Source organism: Cibotium barometz, chromosome 16 (genome assembly GCF_041138505.1).
Source record: "Cibotium barometz isolate CiBa-2024 chromosome 16, ASM4113850v1, whole genome shotgun sequence".
NCBI lineage: Eukaryota > Viridiplantae > Streptophyta > Polypodiopsida > Cyatheales > Cibotiaceae > Cibotium > Cibotium barometz.
In genome coordinates, this window is record NC_141061.1 from 11,525,782 (window position 1) to 11,548,960 (window position 23,179).

General features: G+C 42.1%; 1 protein-coding gene across 1 annotated transcript in view; it reads right to left on the minus strand.

The window, feature by feature from the left end:
- Window positions 1-17,596, minus strand: part of LOC147630362 (protein MALE DISCOVERER 2-like) — a 37,897-nt gene extending 20,301 nt beyond the window's left edge. Inside the window, exons 1-2 of the mRNA XM_086810222.1 lie at window positions 16,842-17,596; window positions 16,247-16,379 (exon numbers count right to left, since the gene is read on the minus strand). Coding sequence (XP_086666348.1) covers window positions 16,247-16,379; window positions 16,842-16,959 — 251 coding nt within the window. The 5' untranslated portion in view covers window positions 16,960-17,596. The remainder of the gene's footprint in view (window positions 1-16,246; window positions 16,380-16,841) is intronic.
- Window positions 17,597-23,179: the final 5,583 nt, after the last annotated feature.

The following is a 23,179-nucleotide window of genomic DNA, read 5'->3' on the forward strand; positions in this document are numbered from 1 at the left end:
TGTTGAAGAAACTAATGTGCATGTAAACACTCTTAGGCTGAAATTTTTGCAAGAGTGCAATGATTGTTCTGTTGACGAGTTACCAAATGAGTTGCCACCTATACGACCGGAAGATCATTGCATTGGATCTTGTGCCAGGTAATAGGCCAACCTATCGTCTAAGTGCATCCCAAAGAGACAAGATCATGAAGCATGTAAATGAACTTTTGGAGAAGGGTTTGGTTCAACCAAGCTCTTCCCCAAATTGTTTACCCGTCCTCTTGGAAAGATGAATATTTTCGTATGTGTGGATTATAGAGCTTTTAATAAGCTCACCATCAAGAATCGGTTTTCGATTCCGGCAAGTTTTAGCCAAATTGATCTCAAGAGTGGGTATCATCAAGTGCGTGTGGTGCATGAGAATGTATACAAAATTGCTTTTACGACAACATTTGGGCTTTATGAGTATCTTGTTGTCCCTTTTGGTCTTACGAATGCCTTGGCCACATTCAATAGAATGATGGATCGCATGTTCTATGGGTACAGGAAATTTACGAGTGTCTTCTTTGATGACATCGTATGCTTCTTGAAGACCGAAGAAGAGCATCGAGCTCATTTAAATATTATTTTTTAATAACTCCATAAGCATAAACTCTTCATAAATGCAAAGAACAGTGAGTTCTTCTTGTAAGAGATACACTATCTTGGGCATACTGTGTCCAAAGCTGGAGTGCGAATGAATATTGCAAAAATTGATGCAATTCGGAATTGAGCTGAATTGAGATCGGTGTGCATGAGAGTTTTAGCTGAATTGATCTTAAGAATGGGTATCATCAAGTGTGTGTGGTGCCTAAGGATGTACACAAAATTGCTTTTAGGACAACATTTGGGCTTTATGAGTATCTTGTTATGTTTTTTGGTTTTACAAATGCCCTGGCCACATTCCATAGAATAATGGATCGCATGTTCTATAGGTACAAGAAATTTACAAGTGTCTTCTTTGATGACATCGTAGGCTTCTTGAAGACCAAAGAAGAGCATAGCACTCATTTGAATATTGTTTTTGAATAACTCCATAAGCATAAACTCTCCATAAATGCAAAGAAGAGTGAGTTCTTCTTGTCAAAGATACACTATATTGGGTATATTGTGTCCAAAGATGGAGTACATATGGATCCTGCAAAAATCGATGCAATTTGAAATTGGCCTGAATCGAGATCGCTGTGCATGAGATCCGTAGTTTTCTTGGATTATGCTCTTATGACCACCACACTTTGCATGGATTGCTTCTCCTTTGCATGACTTGGCAAAGAAGAAGGCTATATTTAAATGGATTGATGTAGAGAGAGATGCATTCGTCGAATTGAAAGATGCAACTATGCATGAGCCATTCAGTGTAGAATGTGATGCATCTAGAAACCGCATAGGAGTTGCCATAAATCAAGAGGGACATGCTGTGGCTTACAAGACTCGTAGATTGCATGATACAGAGCTCTCTCTTGGCATTTATGAGAAAGAGCTCTTGGTTGTAATTCATATACAAACTATATACAAACATTACCTTCTTGGTTGTAATTCATGCACAAACCATATACAAACATTACCTTCTTGGAACTGATTTCACTATGAAGACAAACCACTAGAGTTTGAGGTACTTTCTTACCCAAACAAAATTGCCAGAGAAGCATATGAGGATGGCTAATTTCCTCTCTATGTCTTATTTTCAGATCTTGCACACCCCAAGAAAGAAGAATGTAAGATGCCTTGTCACGAAAGCTGTAAGTAGCAGCTATCTCGTTGCCTCTCATAGGGACTTGTCGCCATGCATAATTTGTACCATACCGATGTTGATCTTGCCACTATTTGGGTTGATTTGATGGCTGGTCATGCATGTGCCTCATATGTGATCAAATCATAGTCACATGGAGCGAGAACGGATAGATGGAACGGGAGTCTGTTTTGGAACGGGAATGGGAAAATGGGAACGACACGTCATCACCATATGGCTACCATTTGAAAGCTAAGGAGATGCAAGGGTATATATTGCCAAGCCTTTTAGATGCAAGGTCATACACCACTTTCATATGATATGATCATAGAAAATTCTCATTTACTCAAAAATTAGACCCAGAATGCCTTTAGCCAAGGATGCATATTTGCAAAACGGAAACGAGAACGACACAGGTTATGGAACGCGTTCCCTCGTTCCCAAGGCTATGCAGCGGCATTCCATGTTACTATGGATCAAATAGGGTTATTTTATGAAAGATAAATTGCCTATGTGTGGTGTCTCACATGAGGCCAAAAGGTTTTGGATGAGTGCCATGCTCCTCCATATGCTGGTCATAGAGACATAATGCCTACTACACACATGATTGAGTGGTATGGCCAAGTAACAAAGATAAAAAGACCGCCGATAAGCATAGAAGACAATTTGATGTCAATGAGAATGATTGGGTATTGCTGAAATTCGAGAAAGCAAGACTTAGCAAGAGGCCTAGGAAAGAGTGTGCATACCCTAAACTTGCAACCAGGTATTATGGGCCTTTTTGTGTGATGTGCAAGACAAGCACTGGCTAATCCCACGGCTAATCCTGAAGAGGCAACAAGATAAAGAACTAGATTAGAACCAGACTCTGGAGCATTGGTTGCTGTTTTGGCAAGGCAGCAACAACTGGCCAAGTAACAAAGATAAAAAGGCCGCCGATAAGCATAGAAGACAATTTGATGTCAATGAGAATGATTGTGTATTGCTGAAATTCGAGAAAGCAAGACTTAGCAAGAGGCCTAGGAAAGAGTGTGCATACCCTAGGTATTATGGGCCTTTTCGTGTGATGTGCAAGACATGCACTGGCTAATCCCACGGCTAATCCTAAAGAGGCAACAAGATAAAGAACTAGATTAGAACCAAACTCTGGAGCATTGGTTGTTGTTTTAGCAAGGAAGCAATTGGTGCCACAGGACATTGAAGGGTTGTCAGCCAACGCATCAGTGAGCAAAAGACCTATCAGCTGCAGCATGAACATTTGATTTTGTCCAAGACCTGGCAAACCAACAGTCGGTCACTTCACTAGTTTATTCCAAGGCCTATAAAGTGGGAGTGTGTGTGTGTGTGTGTGTGTGTGTGTGTGTGAGAGAGAGAGAGAGAGAGAGAGAGAGAGAGAGAGAGTCTTAACATTTGAGTGTGTGTGTGTGTGTGTGAAAGAGAGTTGCATGTGCATGTGTGTGTGTGTGTATTTGTGTTTGTATTTGAGAGAGAGAACAAAGACAAAGAGAGACATTATATATATGATGCATTTATTTGAAAGTGAGCACACCTCACCATGCATCCTCGCCCATTAAATTTTAATGTAATATACAAATTAGTTAATTAAAATTATGTGTGTATATATGCCCGCCTTCTCATCTATGCCTTGCGTTTTCTGCCCTAGCTCCTCCTGGCTGCAGATCAGTCCCAAACCCTGGCTGCGTTTTCTTGCCTTGCTGCGTTTTCTGGTCCAGCCAGCGCTTCCCTTGCTGCCGGCCAGTTTGGTGGCTGTGTTTTCTCCTACAGAGGCCAGCCGGCCAGGTACTTGGCTGTGTTTTCTTCTATAGAGGCAAGCGTTGGAGTTTCGGCTGCAAATTCTGCATCGCATCAGTTATTGGTGAGTTCTCCTGCATGTGGAGTTGCCAGACAAGTGGCTGTACATTTCCTTCTTCCTCCACGAGTCCCTGCCCTTCCGGCAGGAAGTTCTCGGTGGTTTCTTGGACTGTTTTGCTATTGTCCAGCCTCTTTTGAGAGGGGGCTGATTGGTTGTGGAGCCTCGCTTCATTGGAAAGCATTTGAGAAGTGTTTGAGAGCTGAGATCTGTGTTTCTTGTTGCTGTGGATATGGCTCCCCCCTATACGAACAAGGATGACAAGTTGAAAGGAGCCAACTAAGCCCATTGGAAGCTTCAAATGCGGATCTAGTTCATCCACAAGGGTTTGTGGGATATTGTTCAAGGCACTGAAAGGAAGCCCGAGCGTCCTCAAAACTCTAGGCGGTGGACACGCGATCAGGAGGATGAATTTGCTGCGGAATTACAAGATTGGGAGAATCGGGACTCGAAGGCGCCTTATGGGCTTGTGCGGACCATCACAAAGAGGTCTCACCGGCAATGCAAACTCTCACCAGTGCTCATCAGGTATGGTCTAAATTGGAGGATCTCTTTGCTCGAGATTTGTCGATGAGGACAGTTACCTTGCAAGGGCAGCTCTACGGTTTGTTATTCCCTGAAGGCAATTCCATGCAATAGTTCCTGATGAAGGCCAAAGTTATCCATGACCACTTACTAGCTATGGGTGTTGTTTTGTCCTCTACTCAGCTGACTGCACTTATCCTCACCAACCTTCCCCCGGACTATGATGTGATTTCTCAATCTTTGTGCTTCATATCCACTCAGTTGGATTTTGATGATCTTAGCTCCCTACTATTGGAGGAGGAGTCCATTCTCGTTTCACAGGGTAAGCTGAAGGTGTCAATCAACAATTCTAACCAGGCACTTTCCTCAGTTCAGAAGAAAGGTCGCAGTCGCTGCTTCTCTTGCAGAAAAAGAGAACATCTGTCCAAGGATTGTTTGTCCAAGAAGAAGGACAAGACCAAGGGCAAGGCTTCATCTCAGAGAAAAGGCAAAGACACGACACAGGATAGTGATACAGATTCTAGTATCACTTCTAGGACTCCCAGGGCGCTTCCGGCTCAGCAAAACCCAAATGGTGTACTTCTCTAGTACACAAGCAGTTCCCTCCCATGTGCTTCCAACCAGAGGAGGCTTGTGAGCGGGAGAGGGGACTAATTACAGCTCCACTTACTAGTGCATGGGGATCGTGATTTGGAGTTCTAAGTATTAAACATCTGGCAGGACATGATTATCGTTTGTGTAACAAAGATTATGAACTGGATCTATTCCGAGTTCATTGTTCGAGGCTTTTGGGACGTGATGTGTTCCATCTACTGTTGGGGATTATGGGCGTGGTGTGTCCAGCAACTCATCACCTATTCTTGGAATTCACTGCACACTTGTGTAGAAATTTGTGACCAAGCAAAGTTCCTTGCTGTTCGTGGTGGCATTTTGTTTCGAGGAAGAGGTTGGTGGATGCTCTCTCCGAGGTGATTACAGTATTCGCAGTGCTGGAGAGTCCATGGTTGCATCTTCATCGACTTATCTTATTCCAACTCTTGCATACTATGAGCTGCAGAGGGGGTGTTAAAATTTATGCATCTCAATGTTTTGGCAGTGTACCTATTATTGGATATTTTATGCATTTTCTCCTATTTATTTGTCTTGTGAGCAGTCGGCCAACCCTAGAGGCAATCGGCCAGCTCACACATGGAGTATATAAGTAGTTCCCCCTTTATTCACTATTTCATCCACTTCCCTTGCACAAGTTCAACATTCTCTTGCTGGCCTATTGCCATTGTAAAGCTTCAAGCTAATATAAAAGGTGATGTTGTCCACAAGCTCTCTCTACTCTATCTCTTGTCTTGTTTATGCTTCAACCTGTGCATTCATCATCTCTCTTCTTTCTCTCTCTCGAAGTTGGCACCTTCTTTCATGAGGCCTTATGATGGCTTTATTTTATGCACTTTCTCCTTCCCTACACCATATCCAAGCTTGCTAGTGTGTTTCCAAGCTTCCAAGAGTGTTTCTAGGTCATATTCACTCTCCTACACACTCCCAAATACTGAAATTCAACAAAATAACCCTTACATTTGCTGTAATTTCTGGTCTTTTGGCTGAAAACCCTAATTTCAATCTTCCTTTCTCAAGCCAATCCATAAGAAAAGCTTTCCCAAGGTTCCCTGCGTCCACTTGAAGACTTATGTCGTGAAGGATCACGACAGATTGAAGTTTTCAACACAACAGATGCTTCCGCGAGCGAAGACTTCTGCTGACATCGACTCTACTTGCAATTGGTAAGCTTGAATGCTAAACTATGGAAGCAAGTAGCAAGAGTCCATGGTCACATACCCTGTGTACATACCCTGTGTAGTGTTCCCTTGTCCTACGTGCTCTCTTACACATTGTTTCTACCATGTGTGGGTGGTACAATAGAGAGCAGATGGTAGGGAACAAGGGCACTTGAGAAGGTAGTGTAGAAAAGACATTAAATTAAAAGAGATTTAAGTAATGCTACTATGAAATAATGTTTGAGAGTGAGTTGAAGATCTTCACCGACAACCATATTGTTTGCAATACTATATTCATATGCATTAGTATGGAAATCTAGTCAAAAATGCTCGTGACACTATGTACTTGATTCTCCCAAGATTAATATACACTATTTGAGGGAGGAGCTAGCTGTTATGGCTCATTGTGCATATCTTGTCAATTCAACAAATTACATCTTGTATTGTGCTTGTTGTCCATCAAATTTTAGTGTATTTAAGTGTATTGATTAGCATTATGTTCAACCAAACATTCTACACTGAGTGGAGGAATTACACTGAGCCAGATGACGATGACAAGAAACCTATCCTTTTCTCCAACATCGAAGATTTGACAAAATATGCTGACATCCTAACTTATCTTAGGATAAATACACAGACTTCTTTTGATGACATGATTGCAACGTTGATAGATGAAGATCGTCGTCTCAAAGAGACGCAAGACAAAGCATTTGACCTTGACAAAGCCATGTTCATAAAGGGAAAAGGAAAAAGGGTTGTCAAATGCAACTTCTGCAAGAAGGTCGAACACACAAAGAACCAATGCTTCAAGAAGATGGCCAAGAAACAAGAAAAGTTACATGCAAACTTAGTGGCAAAAGTAGAAGAAGAGGAAGCAAAAGCATCCACAACAATGGAACATGCAACTACTACCATGACAGACAATCTTTCTTTAAAAGAGGAAGATTACGATTGACTTTTTTTGTTTCGCTACTTTCTATGAGTCAAAAGGGTTCTCTACCCGTGATGTCCCCCCAAATATGATAAATAATTTTTTGTGATTTTTTTTCTAAGCCTTATTTTTACAAAAGGCTACGCGTTCTTTCATCCCTACTTACAAACAAGGGGGGGTTTGCTTTAATGTGCTAATGTAAGTTGTCTTTTGTCTCCCTAAGCAAGATATTACCTCTGAGTCTTTCGCACTGAGCCATGCTTTATTAGCCTCTCAAGCCATGTTCATGGGCCTCTGTCATGGCCCTCTGAAAATGGAACAGCACAAGTGTGGGCATGGTGGTTGCAGAGTCAGAATATTTTATGATTCACATGGGGGGTGGGTCTACATGCAACCAAGATCTAAGGGACCACATTGAGTACGTCAACTGGGGAATATGCTACATCATTGGAAGGGCCGGCTACAAGGACAGTCAAGTACAGCAAGTACTGCTACAGGTGCTGGACAGAACTGAATACGCAGGTTCCGGCAGGTACAAGTGTGGACAGCAAGCTGCGTGTGCAAGTACAACTCCTGGCACGTATCCCGAGGTAGTACAGACGGGTACGGGGCTGTTTTTCAGATCTGTACTTTCAAAGACAGCATAGAAGTGAACACAAGGAGGAGGGTACAGACAAGTACATGCACATATGTGAAGCAGGGTTGTGGATACAAGTGCCTGCAAATACAGATTGGTACCGTTGCTTCCTCCAGTGCTGTTTCACGAGCTGAATTTGGTAAGCTCCGTTTCTGTTCATCTCTACTGCTTGATGTCTGTTGCAGATATGAGTTATCTGGCCCCTTGTGAGAGGAGGGGTATGGCAGATTGACAAGGGTTGAGACAAAGTTTGGACAGCATATGTATGTATGAGCTGAGATGTTGTATCATGCACTTGAGTTATGCCAGATGTATGCTCATGGCTGCCCTGCTTAGTGGTCTTGGCTAATCAGAGGGAGGCACAGTGTGTTATTGTGGAACACAAATCTGTGTGCATAGATCCTCTGTGCTAAGAGGTATTGTGGGCCGTCAAATTGGACATACAGGTGTAATCTCTTGGCTGATTTTTGTTGTACTCAGCCATTCATATTATTTTAATTGAATAAAGAAATACCGCAAGGGGCGCCAAGCTTTGGGGCCAACAAGTGTCGCCTTGTTTTCAGATTTGGGCACTCTAGCTCCAATCTGTTTTGTTTTCACATCTAGACTACAGGTGGACGGGTGACTGCTAGTCTACCGCACTCTGGTTTCTATCAGGGGCCGGTTTCAAGGTTCCGTTGCCGGGACCAATCATCAACTTTCTGAAGGGGGTGAGCTCATGGTTGCTTTGAAGAAAGCCATTGCTGAAAATTCAGCAAACATGTCTGATACAGAGGATGAGTACTTCTATCATGAAGAGGAAGAGCAAGAGACTTCTCCTGGGAGAGAGGTATCTGAGGATATTTTTGCAGGAGAACAGGCTGCAGATGTTGAGCCTTATGAGGATGTAACACAGCCAAAAGATGTGCATGGTAAAGAGGAGGATGATGCTCGGTTCAAAGATCGTTTGGCTAGTGTTATGGATACTTTTATGCAGCTCACACAGAGTGAGAGATTTGCTGAATTTATGAGATCTCGCACAGAGCCCCGCACAGAGCCCGAGAAAAAGGAGGAGGAGGTTCATTCAAAGAATCTTCCTCAGGGTCATAGTGGTGCCATCCCACAGGAACCATCTTTTGGCCAATTTCCGAATATGCAGCATGCTTATGGTGCAAACTCTCAGAGTTCCTTCTATGGACAGCCACTTATTCCTCAGCAGAATATGCATCCAGGTTATTTTGGTGGTGGCTCGGTGTTCCAATCCATGACTGGGGGTTATCCTCAGGGAGGCATGGGTATGTACGGGCCTTTTGGAGCCAATTTTCAGCCTGGCATGCAAGGGAATATGTATGGTGGTATGCAGTCCGGTATGCAAGGAAATATGTTTGGAAGCATGCAACCTGGGATGCAAGGCAATATGTTTGGTGGCATGCAGCCAGGTATGCATAATGGAATGTATGGAAACATGGCTGGAATGTATGGTATGCCTGGTGTGGGAATGGGAAATGTTGACCCAACGATGGGTATGAATGTTGGGGGCAGCAATCTTGCGAAACCACTTCCATATGATAATCTAACGCCTATGGGAAAGGCGAAGGATTACAAGGAAGGGGGAGCTGCAGTGAAGTTTGACACATTCAGTGGTGCCAAGGATAAACTTAAAGCACTTACCTTTTTATAGCAGTTTGATGCTGCTTTTTCTGGTGGGAATTACACAGAGTCCTGTAAGGTGAGGAAAGCTGCCACTTTTCTCAAGGGCAATGCTTTGCAGCGGTGGTCTACTCTTCTTTTGCAGGGCATAGCACCCACTACATGGGCCAATTCAAACAGGTTTTCTCTTCCGTATGGCTCACATCTACATTTGAGGTGGATGTTATGACCGCATGGCACAAAATGGATGCTTCAAAGTGTGATAGTTTGGAGGATTATAACAAGAAGTTTTGGGAAGCTCTACTCCCAGTGACTTCTTATCGTGCCGTGCCATTATCTGAGCAGGTAGAGAAGTATTGTTGTGGGCTGCCCAAAGAGGTACGAGATTATTGTATAAAGACAAGAGTAACGAACATGTCACAGATGATTGAAAATGCTATGACAGCTAATGCGTCACAGGTGGTTCATCTGGGTTTAAAGGCAGTAAGAAATTGAGCAAGAAAGCTGAAAAATTTGGGCATGCTTCTCGTGATGCTAAAGGGTCTTCAGAGACAAAGTATAAGAAGTTGCCAATGCCCAAGAGGACTTCTGAGGAAAGACAGGCTTTGAGAGATGCTCAAAAGTGTTTTTACTGTACTGAAGAGGGGCATATGTCATTCAATTGTCCGAAAAGAAAGTCCCAAAAGGACTCTCACAATAAAGGAGAGCCCAAGCCAAAGAAACCAAAGCCTTCTGCAGGCTTAGTTCCTGATCTTGTGGGGGAGCAGCTAGGTGGTGAAGCTACAGAGTTGTGCAGGGCATGGGGCAAAGTGAGAGATCAGAATGCCTTGATCTTCTTTGACACAGGTGCTAGAGCCAACTTCATTTCACCAGATTTGGCTGGCCGATTGGGGATTCGCGCAGAGGAGATGGGGCCGTTACATGAGGCTAATATGGCTTGTCCAGGGTATGCAGAACCCGTTACTCCTATCATTGGGAAGCTTCGGCTTCATTTGCAGGGTTACGTGGACAGTGAAGAGTTCTTCATCATGCCTTTGGATGGCTGTGATGTTTTGTTGGGGATGCCATGGTGCCACAGGGTACATGCGGTGGTGGATACTTACAATAGGAAAATTACTCTGACTCATAGAGGGAAAGAGCATGTATTGGATGTAAAACTCAAAGGGGAATCTGTTCCTATTGTATCCGCTTCGGCGATTTCATCAGTAATGAAAAAGCATCTTTCCGTGTACTTGATTTATGTAAAGGATGCACAGGATGATGAGTCTAAGTCTAATTTGTCTATGTTAGATAAGGACAGAACTGATTTCTTAAGTGGGTTTCAAGACTGTTTTTCCGAGTCATTGCCAGGAGAATTACCTCCTGAGAGGCCAGAAGATCATGCCATAGATCTGATTCCTGGTAGTACTCCACCGAATAGACCGCCGTACCGTGTTAGTGCAGCCCAACAGGAAGAGATTATGAGTCAGGTGCAGCAGCTTTTAAATAAAGGGTTGATACAACCTAGCTCATCACCCTTTTGCTCACCTGTGCTCTTAGTGCAGAAGAAGGATGGTTCTTGGCGCATGTGTATTGATTACAGGGCGCTGAACAAGAATACCATCAAGAATCGATTCCCCATACCGAGGATCGATGACATCTTGGACCGCTTACAGGGCTCCACAGTTTTTAGTCGTATTGACTTGAAAAGCGGGTATCATCAGATACGCATTAGACCCGAGGATGTGCATAAGACAGCATTCCGAACCACGTTTGGGTTGTATGAGTTCTTGGTTATGCCCTTTGGTTTGACAAATGCGCCTGCCACATTTAACAGAATGATGGACAGGATTTTCAGGCCTCATAGAGAGTTTGTGGGCACATTCTTTGATGATATGATTGTGCATTCACGAACTGAGGAAGAGCATAGAAGACATTTGGCCATTGTGTTTGCAGAACTCAGAAACCATAGGTTGGTTGTTAATGGCAAGAAGAGTGAGTTTTTCTTGCAGGAGATACATTTCTTGGGGCATATTGTGTCTGGTCATGGAGTCCGTATGGATCCAGCCAAGGTAGAAGCAATACTTAATTGGCCAGCTTTGAGGACCGTGCATGATGTACGCAGTTTTCTAGGATTGTGTTCCTATTACAGGCGTTACATACGGCACTTTGCTGAAATTGCTTCGCCTCTTCATGCGTTGACGAAGAAGGCAACTCCGTTTAGATGGGCTGATCGGGAAATTACAGCATTCAAAAAGCTCAAAGAAAAGCTTACTTCGGACCCAGTATTGGTGTTACCGGACCTCCGAAAGGCTTTTGTTGTCCAGTGTGATGCATGTGGAAGTAGCATTGGTGCAGTTCTCATGCAAGAGGGACATGTCATAGCCTATGAGAGTAGAGTTTTGCAAGATGCTGAGAAGCATTTACAGGTGTATGAGAAAGAGATGTTGGCTGTAATTCACGCTCTTTCTACATGGAAACACTACTTGCTTGGGGCTGATTTCACTGTGCAGACAGATCATCAGACCTTGCGATATTTCCTCACGCAGACTAAGCTTTCAGAGAAGCATATGCGTTGGGCAAACTTTTTGTCAATGTTTCACTTTCAGATTGTGCATGTGGAAGGCAAAAAGAATGTAGTGGCAGATGCTTTGTCACGCAAGCCACATGTCTCTGCAGTTTCACTTGCTTATCATCATGAGCTTGATGAAATGAAAGAGCAGTATGCCCATGATGAGGACTTTGAAAGGTTGTATGATCAGATGTCTGAGGGTCAGCGGCATGAGCACTACACTCTCAGAGATGGGTTTTTATTGATGCATGGCAGACTATGTGTTACCAGGCCATTGCGACTCAAGGTTATGATTGAAAGTCATGCTCCACCGTATGCAGGTCATAGAGGTATTGACGCCACGGTCAAAGTAGTGGAGACTTTCTTTTTATTGGCCAACCTTGAGAAGAGATGTTGATGCCTTTGTGAGGCAATGCATCGTATGTCAAAAGGTAAAGTTTGACCGTCAGAAGACACCAGGGTTATTACAGCCTTTACCTATTCCGGATAGACCTTGGGAGAGCATTGCCATGGATTTTGTATTTGATCTTCCACGGACACAAACGAGAAATGATGGCATCTGGACTATCATATGCAGGTTCAGTAATAAGCAGGCACATTTCATTCCCGTGCGGAAGACAATCAAAGTGGATCATATGGTGAAGTTGTTCATGGCGAACATCTTCAAGTATCATGGCTTGCCTACGTCTATCATTAGTGACCGTGATCCACGGATGACGAGTTTGTTTTGGAGAGGGTTGTTCGACAACATGGGTACAACTCTCAAGTTTTCATCGTCATTTCATCCACAGACAGATGGTCAGTCAGAAGAGGCTAACTCGACAGTATTGGATCTTCTCAAGTGTTATGTGTCAGAGCACAAGCAACAATGGGAAAAGTATCTTCCTTTGGTGGAGTTTGCATATAACAACACTGTACATACCTCGACAGAAAACTCAGCAGAAGCAAAAGAAAGCCGCAGCCCGTCACAGATGTGATTTACAGTTTGCATTGGGTGATTGGGTTCTTTTGCGCTTTGAAAAGGCTAGACTCAAGAAGATGAAGGGTAAAGAGCGCTTATTCCCTAAGTTGAGCATGCGATATTATGGGCCTTTTCAGGTTTTGAAAAAGATTGGTGAGGTAACCTATCGTTTGAAGTTACCAGATCACTGGAGGATTCACAATGCTTTTCACGTGAGTCTTCTTAGACCTTTGCCTGAGGATGTATCAGATGAGGCTCAGCCGGAAGTTGAGGAACTTGATGAGGTTCTAATTTCAGAGCAGATAGTGGCACATAAAGAAAGGAAGGTACGAGGTAAAGTTTCCCGTCGCTATCTTGTGAAGTTCAAGAACTATTCACCGATGGATGCGAAGTGGATGAAGGAAGGTGACTTAACAGATTCACCTCAGGTTTTGCAGCTTTATCTCGATGCCTTTGAGTTAGAGCCGACTCTTATTGTGGCTCATTCAGGTTCAGCATAGCATGGGTCTGGAGCATTACCGGATGCTAAAGAGGGGGGTAGCACCTCCACTCCCTTGATACAGACAGGCTCAGATGACATCTAGAGGTCGCTTGGTGCAGATTTTATCTCACCCGAAGGTACTGAGGCTGACAGTACATCTGTTTATGGGACTTCTATGATATATGTGTACTAGTCACATGAGATTTTTGTGGATATGTATGGTTCACAGTGGTATACAACTTGGACTATTACTATGCCATTGGTTTGCAGTGAATGTTGATACATGTGTATGGCTTAGAGAGATTGGGACGCTGATCTTGCCATATTGTATATTTCACTTTGGATATTTTGATGCATCACCAGAATGCAATCGAGAACGCTTGCCATTTTTCAAGAGGGGGGTATGTCATGGCCCTGTGAAAATGGAACAGCACAAGTGTGGGCATGGTGGTTGCAGAGTCAGAATATTTTATGATTCACATGGGGGGTGCCCGGACAGAGTTTAAGATGTGTGGACATCCCTAGGTGTGAAGGGGGGAACTAGAACATTAAACTTTTAATGTTTATTAAAGTTGCCCCTAGGCCTTAGTGGCCCTAGGGAACTTTTAAAGTTTGGGAGCCCTAGGATTATTTTGGGGAGGAGGCCACTCCACTTTTGGAGTGAGTGCTTCTCTCTCCTCCCCCTCTCTCTAGCTTTTGGGAAAGAGAGTCGTGGAGCCTTCATGCGCATGTTCTCAAGCGTGGAAAAGAGGAAGAGAAAGGTCGTTGGAGAAGTCGTGCTACCGCTGCTGTTTTTCTGAGTGCAAACCAGCCGTACAGCACTGTACGGCCAGATCTGCTGCAAGTACCCTCTTTCTCTTCTGTTTCTGGCTGCGCATAGAAGTTGCTGCAAGGATTTCTGCTGCACACAGGTTCTGGTCAGGCTGTACCAGTAGGTACAACAGCAGGTACAGCACTGTACGACTGCCGTACAGTGTACGGACAGTCAAGTACAGCAAGTATTGCTACAGGTGCTGGACAGAACTGAATACGCAGGTTCCGACAGGTACAAGTGTGGACAGCAGGCTGCGTGTGCAAGTACAACTCCTGGCACGTATCCCGAGGTAGTACAGACGGGTACGGGGCTGTTTTTCAGATCTGTACTTTCAGACAGCATAGAAGTGAACACAAGGAGGAGGGTACAGACAAGTACATGCACATATGTGAAGCAAGGTTGTGGATACAAGTGCCTGCAAGTACAGATTGGTACCATTGCTTCCTCCAGTGCTGTTTCACGAGCTGAATTTGGTAAGCTCCGTTTCTGTTCATCTATCTCTCTTTCTACTGCTTGATGTCTGTTGTTGCAGATATGAGTTATCTGGCCCCTTGTATGGCAGATTGACAAGGGTTGAGACAGAGTTTGGACAGCATATGTATAGTTTGGACAGCATATGTATGTATGAGCTGAGATGTTGTATCATGCACTTGAGTTATGCCAGATGTATGCTCATGGCTGCCCTGCTTAGTGGTCTTGGCTAATCAGAGGGAGGCACAGTGTGTTATTGTGGAACACAGATCTGTGTGCATAGATCCTCTGTGCTAAGAGGTATTGTGGGCCGTCAAATTGGACATACAGGTGTAATCTCTTGGCTGATTTTTGTTGTACTCAGCCATTCATATTATTTTAATTGAATAAAGAAATACCACAAGGGGCGCCAAGCTTTGGGGCCAACAGGTGTCGCCTTGTTTTCAGATTTGGGCACTCTAGCTCCAATCTGTTTTGTTTTCACATCTAGACTACAGGTGGACGGGTGACTGCTAGTCTACCGCACTCTGGTTTCTATCAGGGGCCGGTTTCAGCCTCTAAGCCAGTTGAGGGAAACACGTCGTGTTTCTTTGCTAGTATTGGAGAACATGGACTATTGAAGGCCATTCTAGCATCTCCACAAGGGGATTTGTTGGATTTTCGAAGCTTCAGTGTGTGAACACTCCCTATGAGTGTATGTGTGTGAACACCTCTTAAAGGTGAATGTGTGCGAGTGTGTGAACAAGGGCTTATAACCACTTAGTAGTAAGCAGTGATGTCATCAGTTTAGCCATGTGTGCGAGTGTGTGAACAAGGGCTTATAACCACTTAGTAGTAAGCAGTGATGTCATCAGTTTAGCCATGTGTCACTGCCACATGAGTAGAGTGTGTCAAAAGATAAGGCTCCAAAGCCTATAAAAGGCATTGTACTTTGAAGGTTGCACACATCAATCAAAGCTTCATTTGTACGTGTTTGCTCTACCATTGTATTGAGTCTCTCTCTCTCTCTCTCTCTCTCTCTCTCTCTCTCTCTCTCTCTCTCTCTCTCTCTACGCACACACAGTAGCTATGGAGCATTTCCGTCCTCCATAGCCCTTCCACTAAACACTAATGTTCTACAAATACCTTCAGGGATGGGCATTGAACATGTTGTGAGCCCTATTAGTGTTGGACTTCACATTGTGTTTCTCTGTAGGCAAAGTGCTACCAAGAGTGTACAAGTCACACGGCTGTGATTGACGTCTTCATTCTCAGCCACATCTTGTACTTGAATTTCGGTTGTATTACTTCTTTCTTGTACTCATGTGCGTGTTGTATGTGTGATTCGGCCGCACTCTTCTTTCTATCTCCGGAAAACCCTAGCACATAGGCACAAGCGTTCTACAATACCACAAATTTCTTCAAGCCGTGTGCAAAGCCACACTGCATTTGATCAGCACAGTGCAAGACTCCAGGAGATTCACATGCTTTGACCAGCCCCTTTGTGCACCCCCAGCTGCATGCATGCAACCTATTCCAGCTGCCCCAACAGCCTCCCAAACTGCCCGAGACCTGATCCACGAGCGAAAACATTTGGTACTTAGTAGGCAGTCCAACCCTGCCTGTTTCCTGAGTCTGGACACTGCTTGGGCAAGACGTATCACATGCATGACAGAAGGTGAACACGTAAAAGCATCACCTTGCATAATGCATAACCAAACATCCCCTTTATGAATTCACTCCAAAAATGCCAATTTGACCACTTTTGAAGAGTTCTACATGCATCCCATGCAGCATCTGTAATCTAAAAATGATAAGAATTACCACTAGAAAAATATGTGAATTATGAAGTGATTGCCTAAAGGTCAAATTTTGTCTTACATGCTTGTGACTTTCCCATTCTCACAACGAACCCCAAACCATCTGCATGGATCTTTGTCGTAAGCATTCCAGTTCGATAGTGCATATTTCGGGTCGTCTTCTATGTTGCAACGAAAATGAAGAAGTGCCCAGCCTACAAAAAAGAAGATAATATGCAGATTATAAGGTTTTCTTGAGCAGGTCAACAGGTTGTTAACATTTACTTCTGCAGATTATGAGGTTTTGATGTAAAGGTTCAAGTTGACTTATGGCAATTATGAGGTTTTGATGTACAGGTTGTGGTTTACTTGTGCAGATTAAGGGGTTTTGATGTTAAGGTCAAGGTTTACTTTTGCAGGGTTTACTCCAAAGATTATGGGGTTTTAATCCGCAAGTCAAGGTTTTCTAAATACGCAAGCCAAGGTTTTCAAAATCTGCAAGTCGTTTTGCTATGCAGATTATGAAGTTTTATGCAGTTCATAAGGATTATGATGCATACTAAGAGATTTGATGCATACTAAGAGATTTGAATTGAATGGATAACCAGAACAAATGCTTGATGTTAGAAGATTTTTACCTCTGTAGCAATGGATGTTTACAAAGGTTAGAGACTTACCTTCTGGAGAAAGGCTTGTGGCGGTGTCCGAGAAGAGCAGAAGCAGAAGCAGGAGCAGGAGCAGGAGCAGGAGCACCAGAACGAAAACCCCCATTCTGTACAAGGGAAGGGTATGCATTCAAAACCCTAGGTTCTTGAATGGCTATGGCTGGGGCAGGCTCCAGAAAATGTGTGGTAAACTCTGTGTATGCTGCTGTAGTCTGGCAATGGCCTGAAGCGCCCTGCGTGTTTGCTTTCTGATGAAGAGGGGCCTGTCTTTGGAATTGTTTTATGGTTAGGCGGGGAAAAGGCAAAATGCAGATGGAAAGGGCGCGAAAAGAGCCCAAAATGCTTGCCTTTCTCTTCGGAATGATAGCGCCGATGATCACTCGCCTGCTAAAATCAAACCGCTGGTTACAGATCTACCAAAAAATACAAGAAACTCTGATTTTCAGAGCTCTAAATGATTCTCTGCAGGTAGAAACGGAAGCTCCCAGGCCTGTACACAAACTGCAAAGATTCACCACGAAACCCTGATTTAGGAGCAAGGAGAGGGAGCGGATGCGAGAGCAAAGAAGGGCCGGCGAGGGCGGCTGGGGAGAGGAAAAGTATACAGAGAAGTTACGGAACGAGCAATATAGCTATGGCTGTGGCTACGGCGATGCATATAATGCATATAATAATGGCTATGACGGTGCAAGGAAGGGATGAAGCAGAGAGAGAGAGAGAGAGAGAGAGAGCTGTAGAGAGAGAGGATTGGAAAAAGTCCACCCACATCTCTCTCTCTCTCTCTCTTATTTATGGTTTCTCTCTCTATTCAGTCTCCCTTATTTATGGCTTCTCTCTCTAAAGGGAATCAAGCCCTTTAAACCTTCTAGAGAAGGCCCCTTATAAATTTTCAAGGCCTCTAATTTTCTAAAGGGAACCTCCTAGAGAAGGCCCCTTATAAAATAGGGTTGCAAAAGAAGGCCACTATTTTGAAGATTTCTCTAAATTTTAGTATAAACATATATATTTAGAAGGTCAACTTAGTTTATGGCCTTCACATTCAAGGTTAGGGTACGCCTTCAATTTGAAGCCCTTCCCTCCACTTTCTTCTTTCTCTCTGCATTGACTTGGACTTGCAGTATCTTTCTCTCTCTAACGATAGTCCTATTATTATTATGCTATAAAAAAATAGCTCCCAAAATCAAGAAATACCTGAGCTCAGCTTTGAGAATTTTTTATCATTTGAGAGGTTTCAGTTTAAAAAAACCTTAAATTTCCTAATATATATTGCCTTCAAGCGTTAAAATTGAAGGTTTGTTACCATTTCAGTGAAACTTTTTTTCGAGCATTGATCTGGGCCCCGACTCGGACTCTTATATAAAAAACAAGTTGCAGATGTATGTCTCTGCAAATCATATCATGCCTTCCTAATAAAACAAGTTACTATCATGATGCCCTTATGAAGAAGGATCGGAATAACTAAATATATGAAGCACGGGAGAGGAGAAAGAACAAAGCATGAGAGGCTCTACCAATACTTACTAAGGAAATGTCCACACAAGTAGGATCTTCTCTGTAGCTCTAGCTTTCCACATGCTTTAAAGGCAATTCGGCCCTAGTACAACATTCACACACACTTGCACCCAGCATAATCTCAACAGTATCCCTTTGTTAGGCCTTCTTCCAATCATTAAAACAAATGGCTTTGCACGTTGACCTTCCCTAATCATCAAAACAAATGGCTTTACACACTGACCTTCCCTAATCTATCATGCCACCAAGCTGAGACTTCCTTCACCATAATGAATCCCATTCAACCCAACAAAGATAAGGAGCCTCTAGACCTAATCGAGAGCCTCACCCTTCACATAGACCGAGTGTAAGTGCAAACTCTCTCTGCCATACTAAAGAGGAACACACAAACATAATACCTACAAAAGTTTGGCCTCCAATATAGGCTATAATAATAGTAACCTCCATTATAAGCTATAAAATCTACCTTAATCCACCACCACCTACTTAACAAAGATGTTACACACTAAAAAAAGCAATAAGAGAGCAACCAACAATGATGACTTTATGGAATAAATATGAAGTATTTGAAATGAATATTAATTAAATATTCAACCAATGCAATGCCTTCAATTCTGACACATTTGACAAAATTTCTTTGGTTAGCTCGAACCGCCGCCCCCCCCTTCCCACAAATTATATCTTGTGTTAGGCATGACCAAAACCTCCTCCATAAACCTTACATCAAACCTTCTTAATATGGGTCCAAGAGGAGATTCGCAACTTTGAACAAGCATCTTTATCGTATTTTGGTTACATATAACTATTTCTTATAAATTTTGATGATGAAACCTCCAAGAGGAGATTAGCAACTTTAAATAAGCATCTTTATCGTATTTTGATTACATATAACTATTTCTTATAAATTTTGATGATGAAACCTCCTCTGTGAACCTCGCATAAAACCTTATCAATGTGGGTCCAAGAGGAGACTGGCAACCTTGAACAAGCATCTATGTCATATTTTGATTATGTATTGTGATAATTTTTTATGATGAAACCTCCTCCATAAACCTTACATAAAACCCTCTCAATGTGGGTCCAAGAGGAGATTGACAACTTTTGATAAACATCTTTTCATTACATATAATTATTTCTTCTAGATTTTGATGATGAATTTTTACTCCTCTTATCAATTGAAGATTGATTTTTCAAAAGTTAAGCAAGATTCTCTATGCATCTCAAACATAATCGTCCATCTCTCATTCTCCTAATCTCTCTTTACATTTATTCCTCTTCTTTCACCAAACGTACAAGTAGTCTTGGATTGTAATTGAAGAGATATAAAAGAAAGCAATGTATGGGAGGATCACCAAATCTTTTTCAAGTTCTCTACACACTCTAAAGTTATTCTTGCTCTTAGATCTCTCTCTTGCATAGCACTCTCCCTTAAAGTAGTCTCTCTCTACATAGTCACAAATGATATAAGCTTTTGGTTCTCATTTATAAGTCTTACCTATTGTTGTGTGACGTAGTAGATGATTGGGCATTCAACTCATTTAACTAATATATGGATTGATCCTACAGTTTTGATTTTTTTCTTGAATCTTTTTTACAAATGTATATTTTTATTGCTCATATTTATTTAATGTGAATGAGGAACCAATTATTTTGAGGTTAAGGTGTTGGCATCTTATTCAATTTGAGATGTTGTTTTCAAGTTTTAAATAAGAGAACTAGTTTGATAATGCAATATTAAAGGCATTTATAACACTTTCAAGAATATTGAAGATCTATTACTCACTTTTTTGAGAGGAATTACACACGCTTGTTTATTTATCTCACCCCTTTCTAGAGTAAGGGGAGGGGGCCTGTTGGGATTAAATGCACGTTGCTATATATAAAGAATACTCCCTACCACTTAGCTTGTTCCCCCCTCCTTTATTACTCACACTTTTTGAAAAATAAACTTCTATTTGAGAAAATTAAAAAGAGATCATGCACCTAAGCTACGTTGAAGATGTGCTCCTTACAACCACCTAGCTCAAACAAAAAAATCTTTTTTGTAAGTAGGCTTGCTTTATCAAAACTTGAAATAAATAAAAAATATAAGCTAATTTTTAAAAAAATCAAAACTGGTTAGACAATGTTTGCAAACACAATTTTGTGACTTGTGATTTGTGATTTGTGACTTGTGGTTCACATATGGAATGGCTTGTTGATTTCAGTCTCATGCATAACATAAGCATATCTAGGTATTTTATAATATATCCATTTGACTAAGCTCCCTCCACTCCCCCAACTCTCCCTCGAGCGGCGGCAGTGCCGCCCCCTCCCCTCTCTCTCTCTCTCTCTCTCTCTCTCTCTCTCTCTCTCTCTCTCTCTCTCTCTCTCTCTCTCTCTCTCTCTCTCTCTCTCTCTCTCTCTCTCTCTCTCTCTCTCATGACACCTTGGAGAAGAATTACTCAAACTCAAACACAAACATTCATAGAACACAGACTTTGCACAAATTTAAGATTAAAACCTTACTTAAAAAATTCAACAAAATAACATAAACCATGAAAGCCTTAAAAAAGAGAAAAAGTCACCATCAACACATGGTTAGGTTCAATCTCCCCTGGGTGTGTGTGGCCCATCATACCGCTCACCCATATTTAAATATGTTGATACATGCTTTTTAAAAAAGATACTCCAAAAATAGAGCCTAATAGCTTTTTTGAGTCTTTGAACATAGAAGCTTCTTCCAAAAATATAGCAAGCCTAATTATAAAGCCTTGGGCCTAGGTGAGCACATGTCTTCCAAGATATCTCATTGTGGTCCAACACATGTTCCGCCCGCGACAACACATAGTCCACCACTCAATCATCGCCTACACCAAAATAATATTAGTCAGGACACACGAGCAATTAAGCACACTAATCTTGACTATATCATACCAGTGCACACATCTAATTAAACATACTAATCTTGGAAAATGATATGAATAAAAAGGCGCATCCCCTACATAAATACTTAAAAAATGGCATCACCCACATTCTTATGTGAAACAAATGATCGCATGGGCGTCCCCACTTGACCATAGAGTTCATGACTAACATTCCCTCTTGCTCGTGTTGCAATTGACCTCAATTTTGCAGGTATGGTATGAGTGGATGAGATTCTAGTAAGAACGGAAAAAACTTTTTGGCATCCATTTAGCATCGTCAATAGGATGGTTCTTGAAGGTCACAAGATACTTGATATAAGTGTTACCAGTGCGTGTAGTGGTGGTCTCATGGTCAATAATAGACTCGGGTTCCATGCGTTCTTCTTCATCTACTAATTCAGGAGGTTCTTCTAGGATAGGATGAGAAGGTAGAGGTCCCTAAATAGTCTCAAAAGACTAACATGGAAAGAATTATGAATATGCTAATTAGAAGGTAGCTCCAATTTAAAGGCACTATCATTAATCTTTACAATGATCTTGAAAGGTCCATAATATCTAGGAGCCATCTTAACTACAGGGCTGCTCTCTATATACTTGTGTCTCCTTTTATCAATGCTAAGAAGTACATAGTCGCCTTCGTTGAAGATGACAATTCTAAACCCATAAGATAATGCTTCCAAATTTTTAATGCATGCACACCAGCAATTAGTTCTTTGTCATAGGTGCTATAATTAATCTCAAATGTTTTCAATTTCCTACTCTCAAAGATAATAGCATCAGTTACTACTACAAAGAACAATCTAAGAAAATCAGGTAGTGTCAATACATGCATGTGTAAGTGCGTACTTAAGAGCATTAAAAGATTTCTCATGTATGTCAGTCTAATGAAAAACTTTAGCCTTTTTTAACAATTCATTTGAGTAACACGCTTTATAAGCAAAGTTTTTCACAATCTCCTATAGTATGAACACAATCCAAGAAAAGATCTTAATTCATAAATATCCTTTGGTCTAGGCCATGTTCTAACGGTCTCTATCTTCTTAGGGTCAACACGAATTCCGTCAGTAGACACGATGTGCCCAAGGTACTCAATCTCTTTTTGGAAGAAATCACTCTTGTCTGGATTGGCATAGAGTTGATTCTCCTTCAAAAGGTTGAACACTTTCTCTAAATGCTTTTCGTGCTCATCTTCATCTTTACTAAAGACGAAAATGTCATCAAAGAAAACCACAAATTTTTGGTGCTTCAAGAATATACGATTCATCATACGACTAAATGTAGCCAAAGTAAGTCCAAGTGGCATTACTAAAAACTCATAATGACCCGTTTCCATGCGAAAGGCAGTCTTGTAGACATTCTGTTCGACCACTCTAACCTAATGGTAACCGCCTAATAATAATGGCTATGGTATTATATGCTCTAACCTAACCGGATGGTATAGGATCTTTATACCTAGGTATGCTCAGATAGCATCCCCTTTGACTAACCTTCTCAAGAAAAGTACACTTTTTTTTATGGACTGCAATGTGTCATAGTGCCTTTGACAAGCTAAAGACAGCCTTAGTAACCAACCCTGTTCTTAAATTGCCAGATTTCACCAAACCCTTTGAGGTAGTTATTACTGATGCTAGTGGATTTGCTCTAATGCAGGAAGGTTATGCAGTGGCCTATGAATCCAGAAAACTCAGAACACGTGAGAGGAATTATGCCGTCCATGACTTGGAGTTACTCTCAGTAGTGTATGCTCTGAAGTTGTGGAGACATTATCTTTTGGGACAAAGGTTCACCTTGATGACAGATAATCAAAGTCTGAAGTGGATCTTCACCCAAAGGGATCTCAACATGCATCAAAGGGATCTCAACATGCATCAAAGGAGATGGATGCAGACCATGCATCAAAGGAGATGGATGCAGACCCTGCAGGAATTTGAT